The 12262-nt window shown below is 38.5% G+C and overlaps 1 protein-coding gene across 1 annotated transcript in view; it reads left to right on the forward strand.

Moving 5' to 3' along the window:
* Nucleotides 1–12262, forward strand: part of luzp2 (leucine zipper protein 2) — an 82271-nt gene that overhangs the window by 56642 nt on the left and 13367 nt on the right. Inside the window, exons 6-7 of the mRNA XM_077595107.1 lie at nt 4834–4896; nt 11807–11869. Coding sequence (XP_077451233.1) covers nt 4834–4896; nt 11807–11869 — 126 coding nt within the window. The remainder of the gene's footprint in view (nt 1–4833; nt 4897–11806; nt 11870–12262) is intronic.

Here is a 12262-nt window from a genome sequence, read left to right on the forward strand (position 1 = left end):
CAATGTGTATGAGCTTTACCTGTGTTTGTACTTAGAGCTCATACTCAATTTCTGTCTCTTGTTATATACAGATTGAATAAATGAGGTAAAGAAATAAGGAAAGAGGTAAAACAGCAAGATATAAGTTTGGTATAAACCTGCTGCTTGGTGCCAGTGCTTTATTCCTCACTTCAGCACATAGGGTATTGTTTCTGAACTTAGTCAACAATAGTAAATATACTTTTATTCCACATGAGCACATCCAAAACTCTCAAGGAAACTGGCAAAAAACAACTAGTTCAGACTAATTTTCTTAATTCACATAAAAAATAGCAGGTGTGGACACCTTTATCAGTGGGTCAATTCAGTTCTGGTAATGAAGGTGAGGTTACTCAAGTGCTAAAGGGATTGGTCTGTCGGCTGAGTCCAAAGGAAACAACAAAAGAGTAATCCCCCTCTTTTGAGTTGTCTTGGCATCAAAGATGGAGGCGCTGTTACAGCTGGATATGCAGAAAGACTACCTTTAGGCTTGGTAACTGGTTGGTTCTTAGTACTTGTAAGGAGTGCCAATGTAATTTGGAGACTACGTAGGATGGACTAAGCCAGGTACTATGTTGTCTAGTACTCGGACGTTTTGTCGAAAGACGTTTGGTCCCCGGACGTTTGGTCCCCGGACGTTTGGTCCCCGGACGTTTGGTCCCCGGACGTTTGGTCCCCGGACGTTTGGTCTGGAGGATCTTTGTTTGAGGAACATCAGCAAAACAAAATTTGACAATGATTGAAAAAGAAACATCTCAAATCAATTCACTGAAGGTGTTATTTTGGTCTATGAAACAATACCCCAGTAGTATAGTATTTATCTTCTTTTTGTATACTCTAAAACAATGAACTTCATATGGCAGGCAATCCATGGTTTGCAGATAATGTCAAGAATTTATTTTGTATATTGGCCACTATTTGAGGCAATCGACTCACATAATGTGATGCATTTTAAAAACCGGTCGTTTGGTCGACCGGACGTTTGGTCCCCGGACGTTTGGTCCCCGGACGTTTGGTCGCCGGGTTGTTACTGTTGAAACCAGCTCTCAAAATTATAATTATGAGAGAGAGAGAGAGTGAGTTTAATATCTAAATATCTAATATCAAAATATCAACAGTAAACTCTATCATAATTTGACAGCGAGCGAACCCGGCGACCAAACGTCCGGTCGACCAAACGTCCGGTCGACCAAACGTCTTTTGACGAAACGTCCGGTCACGATGTTGTCTTATTGCTCAATGCTTCAGATGTTTTATTCCTCAGTAAGTTGCCATGGCAGGTGGCCCGGTGGAGCGAGTGGTTAGCACGTTGGCTTCACAGCTCTGGGGTCCTGGGTTCAAATGCAGGTCATGTCCAGCTGTGTGGAGTTTGCATGTTCTCCCCGGGCCTTCGTGGGTTTCCTCTGGGTACTCTGGTTTCCTCCTGCATTCTAAAAACATGCATGGTAGGTTGATTGGACACTACCCTATTTTCCTGTTTAATATACCCCCCCCATTTAATATACCTCGGTATATTAAACGGCAGGGGTATATTAAATGGCGCAGAAACGGGAAGGTACGATCCAATACGTACTCTTTATGACGTGACGGGGTGCATCAACGCTCAGGTTAAAAGTACTTACTGCTGAATAAAGTCTGACTTGGAATTTTAATGAACTTAAGTATCTATAATTATGCCCCAATGAACACCATACAAATCTTGCCAAAAAAGCTGAGTTGCCGTTTAATATACCTGGGTATATAAACCGTAAATTATGGTAAATTGTTCCTAGGTATGAGTGTGAGTGTGGATGGTTTTCCATCTCCTCGTGCCCTGCGATCGACTGGCCACTGATTCAGGGTGTCCCCCGCTTCTGGCCCTGAGACAGCTGGGATTGGCTTCAGCACCTCCCCGTGACCCAAATGAGGCTATAGTGGTTCAGAAAATGAGAAGATGCCGTGGCATCTTGTTCCAAAGCACCTCAAAATATATTTGGTGGGAGAAAAACAGGACATTTTGCTTTGTCAACAAAACATTTTTATAGAGGGCTATATCTTTTTTTTCTATTATCAATGGAATGCTTGCTTTTACTTGTCTCTGGTTTGTAGTATTGCATATTTCCTCTTCATCTCTTCCTAGGTTTCGAATTTTATATTGTAAGTGGTTGAATCCATTGTTGCCTTGCAGTGTGAAGATTGCCGTTTCAATTCCCATGTCCTTCGGTGGATGTCCTTGAACAATATATATATATATATATATATATATATATATATATATATATATATATATATATATATATATATATATAGAGAGAGAGAGAGAGAGAGAGAGAGAGAGAGAGAGAGAGAGAGAGAGAGAGAGAGAGAGAGAGAGAGAGAGAGAGAGAGACATACATACATATATACATATAGTATATATATATATATTTTAGTTGCAGAACATGCCGCTTCTTCACTCAAATGACCTTTTATTATTCTGCTCAACATATTAATTATTCATGAATGAGATGACATTATAAAACTCACTTGGAAGACCTTGTCAACTTCAATCAGTTGTGTGATGGAGATGTCGAGTCTTTTATTATATATCAAAATCCATGGACACAAAAACTAAACATTCATTTAATGTATGAACACCTTAATTAACAGTGTGCATGGATATTTGATAATGACTGCCAATGTTGCTGTTTGCTATGATCTCTGTATTACTTCCAGACTGCTGGAGAAGAAATCTTAAAAAGAATAACAACAACAAAAAGCCATCAGAATGCAGTTTTATCGTGATTACATCTCAATGGCCGGCCAGTTAACAAAAATGCTTTATAGTTCAGAAGTCATGAATTTTTAACCAGGATGTTCTTCCAGTTGCAGTTGTTTTTTTTTCTCTAATTACTCTGGTTTCCACACATTTAAACACATGCATACAACTACTCTTAATTTGGCTGGCAAACAGTTCAAGATGAATTGTTCAAAATGCTCCACCCCTCTACCTCTTGAGTAAGTTAGTGCTATGCAAAATTGATGGATGGATGAACTGCATTAAGGCAGAAAAAATGTAAGATTTACAACATTTGTCTTACATTTGCATTATTCTTGGTTATTTCCCTGATGACTGAGAAGTAAATGGTGCAAAAGGAGCTACACGTGTAACCCAGTGTTATATTGGCTCTTGTGAAAAGACAGACAAACATATGAATATTAAAAAAAATCCTTTACTTCTAGGTCCACAGATTAACAGTGCTCCGGGACTAACATGTTTGGACATATGCAGCTCAGAGTATTGCATTTTGCATAATGCTCTGTGACAGACAGGCTCTAGAGGATCTCATTTTCACTCACAGTATGTCCAGAAGCTTAAATATATTACATTTTGTGACAGCTGCTAGTTGTACATGTCCTCATATGGTGCTCCCTCTGTAGGAATGATAGGAGGTGCAACTCTCTGGAATTGATACTTTGCCAGTTTTGACTCACTGATCACAATACCGATGCGATGCCAGCTCATTATCTTGGTGCATTTGCATACAATAAATGTATATCAAATACAAATGAAAAGTCTTATCCAATACCTCATCATTTTATGTGGCCCTAACTAAAACACCATCAAACACCCTGAATTGGTGGCCAGGCAATCACAGGGCACAAGGAGACAGACAACCATTCACGCTCACACTCATACCTAGGGGAAATTTAGAATGTTCAACCAGTCTACCCCGCATGTCTTTGGGATGTGCGAGGAAACCGGTGTACATGGAGAAAATTCACACAAGAACATGCAAATTCCACAAAGTGAGGACCAACCTGAGGTCAAACACTCGACCCCAGAACTGAGAGGTCGATGCGCTAACCACTAGGCCACTGGGCCCCCTTTCTGAATTCAAATGTATCAATTTGATATATAAACAGTGCAACCCCGCCTATTCGCCAAACAGCATTTGCGATTTCACGGATTCTTATATAGAACATAGTTCATATGTAATCGTTTGAGGCGAATTCTCACTAAATTTTGGGAAAATATTCACGCAGGGCATTATGGTTAATTATGATTTTGTTGGTGGGTGGATTACTTTTTGTCCGGGAGACAACCTGTACTTTATGTTGATTTTCCCCAAGCCTTTAGCATGACGACAGGTGTGCGTTTTTGGTTGTTGAATAAATGTCAATAAAGCATCACTGCTTTAGCTCCTTGGCTCCTTGCACGCTACAACGTAGGTGTGTTACCAGTGCGCGCGGGTACATTGGTTGCATTGCATAGCATGGAAACCTCCCTCCAAATACCTTCAAGAGATGATGCTTGCAGCTAAGATGCCAGCCTATGCTTTTGGCCACTGTACTGGTCTTAGTGTGCAGCTGGTCTTCAGGTTCTGACCTGGTAGAAGGTGACAGTTGTATCCCAAATTGGTAGAGGGGCACAGTTGAATAAATTGAACCAATTCCACTTATTTTTCATGTACTTTGACGGCATCTACCGGGTAGAAAAAAATTGTGTTACACAAAAAATATGATATAATATCCTTATCTGTCAAAAACACCTCACTTAATGAATATAAATCTCTTTGTATGAACTATTTCTCTTTTATATCTTTATATATTTCCCATATTTGTGTAGGATTCTCTTGCTTTTGTAACCAGCTTGTAAGTGCGTACAACAAGAGAGAGTGAACTAAGTGCTCCTAAATCTATTCTGACATTGGGAGGCAGTCAAGCACTCACTGTCAGAGTTGCAGCCCATTCTGAGAAAGCAATGCCCACTGAGTCATAAAATAACAAAACATGTGAATGAGCAGAAACCAACAGACACGAATTTCATCATATCATTTCTCATCCTTTTCTCAGAACAAGAGCTTGAAGAATAAACTCTTGTCAGGGAACAAGCTTTGTGATGCTCATGCTGAAGAGGTAAGTACAAGTGCAATCCGAGAACAAAGAAACATAAGACATGCAAGCCAAGGTTATGCTGAATGAAATCTAATTACATATAAAGAACAATTGGTTTGGGGAAGCCAAATAGGTTTTGTTGGGTAAATGTCCAAAAGTGCAGTTATTGTATTTGATGGCAGTGCAGGACAGTATATACTATCGTGTATACGTAAACTAAAACTTCCCAAAACATTGTAATTTCCTCTGCTAAGGTAAAAACCTCCCATACAGTCCTTTCAAATGTAATTGAGGTACGGTTCACTTTGCATTTCCCTTACTAACGTATCCTACTTGTACTGTCAGAGGCCAACCGGTACTGCTATTAATAATCAAAATCTGCACTGCACCGAGATGTGAAAGTCGAACCATGAAATGGCGAGGGTACAATGTATATTGTATATCTTGACATGTGAAAACTTAAAATATCTAATTGTTGGGTAATAATTGGGTAATTTTTTTTAAGGATGAGTGTTATCTGGTAGTGCAGGCACACTTTTGTAAACCTCTATTGTAAACAAACACACCTAAATATGCTGGTGAAAACACCTATTAGCCTCTTTCACAAAATAAACCCTCAAGTAGAGCACAGCTGAATCACATCCAACAAAGCTTTTCCAAGTCTTAATCACATTTGTAAACTTGGGGATCTGGCTGAGGCCCTGGAGAAAAAGCTGGAAAGACAACAAAGACCGAAAGTCTTCAATTTAAGATGACAGTTTGTCAGTCAACTCATAGTCAATGATTGCCTAGTAAGGGACGATAATTTAACTGTACTTTCTTCTACTGAGCAATGCTGTTTTTTTGTAGAATGATGAACACATTTGAGTATATTAAGTTCACACAATGGATAAACGGTTATAACATTAGACCCACTGGCTGGGCACCTTGTTTTGTTACCATGCCTAGTTGCGTTTTCTCCCAGCACTCCAGTTTTCACTTACATGCCAAAATGTGTATTTTGTAACTCCTAAATGTCTTGCAACCAGTTCAGGGTGTAGCCTCCGTGGAATCAACTGCAACACATAGATAATTAGGTGGATGGATGGATTGATGTAAATGTTAGGTCAAAGTATGATCATTCATTCATTCCTTTTCTATTCCGCTTATCCTCACAAGGGCCTGGGGGATAAAGGATGTATAAGAGGAAATAAAAAATCGTGAGTTACGTGAGTTTTGAAAATACTAGAGAACTCCCCCTACTCAATAGCAGATCTACTGTTTAAAAATCTGACCCTGGCCCACTGTGGTAATATTCAAATGAGTGACAGTTGGTTTCTTTTGAACATGAACTTTTGTTGATTTTTATTCAATAGCATTGGGATTACATTTAATCAAAAATGTTCATTCCCTTTGCAATTCAAAGATAAAATGATTCTTAATACTGTTGGACCTTTTGCATGCCTTCTATCTCAATCCTCATGAACTTTTATTGACCTATGTTTTTAACCAGTTGTTCTCTTTCAGTCAAAAGTCTTTGGGGCACTTCTTTCATGGCAAGCAAACAGAATAGTTAAAAATAAGTAAATAAAAAGCATGCATTTTATGCAGTGTGATACATGTGAATGCATATTTTTGATTATGTTTGTAGACCCCACAAGTTTTACTTCTCTACTAGGCTTTAAGACATTGCTTTTGTTACACTATGATAAGATGTATTTTAGGGGGGAAATCCCCTAATAGCCTTGGCTAAGATTAATAAACAAAACAATAAAGACAAAGCTATTGATAAAATCTTAAAATGTGGCTTTGAAATCAGGGCCAAGAGCTAAAATTAGGCTACATTTTCTTTTTTTAGAAGGCCTTAGATAAACTTTTAAAGCACCATCTTTGTTAAATGCAGTAATCCTGGAGTATATTTGGATGGTCCAAGTTATTTGTAACTGGATTCTAATAGATTGTATTTTGGAAATCAAAGTTGATATATACATACTATACTAGTATATGAAATATCTTGAAACAATTGGCTTGCAACCAGTTTAGGGTGTTCCCCCACCTGCTGCTGCTATTGGCTGGGATAGGGGCCAGCACCCACCCCAACCCTTGTGAAAATAAGCAGTACAGAAAATGAATAAAAACGAAAGAAAAAAGGATTTTAGCTGCATGGTTTTTGGCAATTTTTTTTTATCAAGAATGAAGTATCCACTCGATGTTCTTCTTTCAAAGGGGGATTAGACATGAAAAATAAAACAGCCAAATGGTCACCCCAATAACTATTACGCTCTGCTAATTTATTCATTCATTATCTGAACCGCTTTATCCTCACTAGGGATTTGTGGGGGGTGCTGGAGCCTATCCCAGCTGACTTCAGGCCAGACACGCGGGACACCCTGAATCGGTGGGCAGCCGATCGCAGGGCACATGGAGACGGACAACTATGCACATTGACACCCATGCCTAGGGCCAATTTAGAGAATCCAATAAACCTACCATCCATGTTTTTGGAATGTGGGAGGAAACCGGAGTACCCGGAGGAAACCCACCCAGGCCCGGGGAGAACATGCAAACTCCACACAGGTGGACCGACCTGGATTTGAACCCAGGACCCTAGAGCTGTGAGGCTGATGCGCTAACTACTCATAAGCCAGGCTGCGCTTTGCTACTTTAGATTACTAGCTTATTTATCATTTGTGGAAACTAAGACTTTGATTTCTAAGTGAATAATGTAGCACAGTGAAGCAGTTGTTAACATGTTAACAAGAAAATCGGCTTAGGTACTCACTATAAAGAAGAATGCATTCTCAAATGGCAAGAAATTAGAGGAAAGAGCAGAGTAGAGTAGAGTAAAGTAAAGTAAATTACAGTTTGTATTTATTTGCAGATTCTAATTTATAGTCAAAGGCTTCCTTTAATCACGAAAAGAAGTTCACTTAACTGTGAATTAACAGATGTTAGGTCATTTCAAAAATACCATCTAACCTTTTGGAAACATCATGAAATCCCCAAGGGAAACATCTGACGTTGATGAAGTCAATAAAAGTGTGAGTCATGCAGCCCTTTGAGGGGAAGGGATGGCTAACAGGTTTTAGATCTGCCATTTAATCAGTTGATTTTTTTCTTATCTGTTAGAGCATGGATCTGTTTGTTTGTTCGCTTTCTTTTTTGGGGAAATATACTCTGTCGTTGCTGTATAGTCCTTCTTATTATAGATGGTGCTATGTTCATATATGTCATCTTCATCACCACAACAATAGGCCAATAAAACACTCATTTTCAACATCAGGGGTATACGTTAGGCAATATTTCTTTTTAAAAATCTGTTTTGGTGCCATTGCTTGTACCTGAACGGGATTTCATAAATGGAAAATCTCTTAAAACATCGTAAGTCAATAGATCCTGCTGGGAAAAGAAGCTTAATACGCTCCACAGCTGTGCCCATGGTAAGAAATGCTAAAATTAGATTCTCCTTGAGAACCAAAGAAATATGTCATCAGATTTTGATGATGATTCTGATTGTAAAGTAATTAGTGATTCAAACTCCAATGTGTTCTGAAAAAAATCACTGAATGAAAAGTGCTCTGCTCTGTAAAGAGTGTTTTACATAAGGTAATGGCTTTATTTTAAGATTGATAGTCATGTTTTTCTCCCAACATTATGTTCTAAAAGTATTGTTTACAGTATGTAGTTGCAATAAGTGAAGTAATAACTTTTGCTGGGTTCGATTCCTAGCTTCTGTCCTAATACCTCGTTAAAACACCGTTTTACAGATGAATTTACATTAACCGTAGAGTTCATCTTCACACCAGAACAAAAGGAAGTCAGTGAATGTAGGCATTTAAGATCACATCTGTTCTGGTCACGCTACACTATAATTGACACTCAGGCACTGCCTTAACATATATAACAAAGTGCTGTAAGACATTCTGTATAATAAGGAATTATTTTTTATGTATGATGCACTGGGTTTTTTTTCATGTCAGGATAGTTGGCTAAGTAGAGAGACATAATTATTGCCTATGCATCAAAATCCCAAATACCAAATAGTTTCACCTGAAAAAATCTTGCAATAAAATTAGTTTTGAGGAGAAGTGTGTATGAATGTGAGCTTCTATAAAAACACTTTTGACCCTGTGATAGCGTAGCTCACAGGTGTCGAACCCAAACTCTCTTGATCTAAATCCAATTAAGAATCTGTGCCAACCTCTCAAAATCGCTCCTCACAAATTTTTTTCCATATCATCTGATTGTGCTTGGTTTGTTTGCAAAGACTCGGCAAAAATTTTGATCTCCAGATGTGCAAAACTAGTAGTGGCATATACTGCAAATCGTAATCTCGTAAAGTATTGGCTGACTTAAATACTTTTTTTTGCATGCCACTTTGTTGCTCTTTGTTAGAGTTAGTTGGGCTGTTGGTTGGTTTTGTTTTACCTTTTTCCCTGTGTGTCCTGTCTGTGTCTTTTTCGCCTCTTGTGTCCCTCCGGGCTTCCCTTCCTCTCGTAACCAGCTGTGTGTACTTTGTGATCAACCCTTGTCTTTCTATTTAATGCCGCGTTTCCATGCCAAGTTCCTCGTTACCCCATATCTTTCGCGTCAGGTTTGATTTTTGTTATGATTTCTATGTCATTGTTATTTTCTAAACAACCTGCCTTAAGTAAATAAAGTTTTGTGAAGCACTCCATTCCACTCGTCCATTGCCTGCCTCACTGCATTTGGGTACAACTACATTCCACGACCGAGCTAATTGTGATACTCTTTAACATAAAACTCCAACACAATATATTTATGTTTGTGGTTGTGACATGATAAAATGTAGAACTTTGTAACTTTTGCAAGCCACTGTAGAATACTGCCATCACGATACATCATGTTTGGCATAGTCTTGGCTAAAAGAGTGGCCGGCATGATTTATTGAGTCAACTAATAGGCCTATGCTTTGATAATACAAAGAATGCAGCATATTGAAATACACAAGCTCTTGCTTTCCTTTTTTCACTTCCGTTCGCAGTGCTGCAGCTTCTTTAAATTATTCTTGCCATGTCGCAGAATAGCTCCAGATAAAATCAATGTGTTATTAATTAAGTTATTTCTTTGACCCCGGCTACAGCACAACAAATTAGCAGTCATGACTTTGAAAGTCTATTCTCATTAGCTGTGCTTCTTTAGAACATCCCTTTATTTAGGAACTTCACATGCACAGACGATGTGCTGTGAGTGCTTTAGAACATTGAATCCGTATCACCAAAGCAATAACAGAAGAGATTGTCAACTTTCTGAAGAACACAAACCTCACTGGATTGTATTTATTCTTCCGTTTACGATAAGAGCCGACATTATGTTTTAACTGACCGTGTCCAAGACACTGATGTAGACAGGGAACATTAAGAGATAGAAAGGCATTGGGAACATGATAAGGAGAAAGTAGAGATTCACATAAGAGGGAAAAAAAGATAAAAAGGAAATGAAAACCAACAATTCAATCATTTAGAGTATATACTGTGCATTGATTCTCCCCCAAAAATGACTATTGTTTTGCTTGCTCGTTTTTTTGGTTATGTTACTTTCACATTTAGAATTTATGACGTTATATGTCTCACATATGTACTACGTTAAAAAGAAAAAGATAGACCAAATCAAACATTATTGAAAATTGTGCTACGGCTGACTGGTGGCCAAGTAGAGTACTCTACCTTTCGCCTGAAGTCAGCAGGGATAGGCTCCAAGCATTCCTGCAACCCTTACGAGGATGCAGGGTACGGAATATGAATCAATGAATGAATTATTGAAAATTGTTGCCATATATGTTGACAGTACATATATTATACTAGTTTGAAGGTTTACATTAAACAAGTTTTAATTATGCCTTATGTCTTCTGATCAGTCATTTAGTAAATTACATTAAACAAGTTTTAATTATGCCCTTTATCTTTCGATCAATCATTTTGGAAAACATCATTGTTAGATGCCCAGCAGAAGAAGAAAAAAATGTTTTACTACTTTCAAACATTTTCGAAAGGTTGCTCAATGTGTACAAACAAGCTGCAACAGGCTATAGCAAACAGGGTGTCCATGATCAAATGTGAAGAACAAGAGCCCCCTTTGTGTGAACTTTGTACTAATTTTAGCAATGGTGCAGGGTAAAGGCACTGATGAAAGAACATTGTAGACATCACAGATTTTCAGAATATTAGCAACAGACCTTCTGCAAAAATTGTGAAAGCTAGGTAGGTGGATTCGCAGACAACTCACATTTGAACACAGTTGGTCGCATTCGGTCTTTCCAAAGCTCTATTTGTCTTTCCCCGTTGCAGCTCATTAGTGGATAATTCACTTCATTAGCTGTAAAGAGTCCGAAACTGTGTTTGTGTGTGCCGGTCCACTTAGTGGCCTAAATAAACAAGATGGACCCAAGGCAAAATAGTCTGGGAATGTTTTGCAGCCAATAGCTTCTTTCCAAATGAGAACCTTGGGTCTCTGCTTATTTCAAAGGTTGCTTCTTAGTATGTCAAACACGGATTTTAATATGGCCTGGCAACGCTACATGAGCTGTGGAGAAAAATTGGCCACAGCAGCAACCAGTCTGTTATGTTGGAAGTGGTTGCAAATTATAGGTCGACATTTGGATGTGTTGCTTACTGATTACAGACAGCAGCCTGTTATCACCAAAGCACCTTCATACGTGAGGAGGTGGCAGCACTTTGGTGCGGGTGATAATGTGGTGGCTGGCATGAAGATGCCGCATGGCTGCATCAGTGTTTGGGTTGTCTTTGCAGTTCACTGGAGGGGAAATTTGATATTTTCCTTCTGACTGTGAGGCAGTTCTTTTAGCTTGAGCTTTTACCCTGGGAACACTCACAAAGGAACCTTCTACTGCAACCTGCCAGAATCCTTCTGTGTGATCTAAAACCTATTTCAAAATTTCAGCTAACACTTATTTTTTTATTTTCTCTTGCAGTCCAAAAAAATCCAAGCTCAACTGAAAGAACTACGATATGGGAAAAAGGATTTAATTTTTAAGGTAAGTTCTTATTGAAGGCTGGTTATCTTTTAAACCAGCTCCAAAACGCAGAAGCCCTCGAGACTACCATGGAAATATCGTTCCAATCCAAATTTTGTCACCAATTAAGAAATATTTTCCAGAAAGAAAGTCACTTCCATAGTTCATTGGTCAGACCCCGCATTGGGTTAAAAAAAACTTTCATATTTAAAAAAAGGGCTAATCAATTAAAACTAAGATTTTAGCATTACAGTGTTAATGTTAAAAGTGTGCCGCAGTTCAAAAAAGTTGGGAATCGCTGCAATTGTGTGATACCTCATCATGTATCTAAAAATAGATTTGTTGCTTAATGTCCCAATTATTTTCAAGAAAACTTAGAGTCTTTGGTCATAAATGTGTTTCACGCTACTCAAA

The sequence above is a fragment of the Stigmatopora argus genome, chromosome 2 (assembly GCF_051989625.1).
Source record: "Stigmatopora argus isolate UIUO_Sarg chromosome 2, RoL_Sarg_1.0, whole genome shotgun sequence".
Taxonomy (NCBI): domain Eukaryota; kingdom Metazoa; phylum Chordata; class Actinopteri; order Syngnathiformes; family Syngnathidae; genus Stigmatopora; species Stigmatopora argus.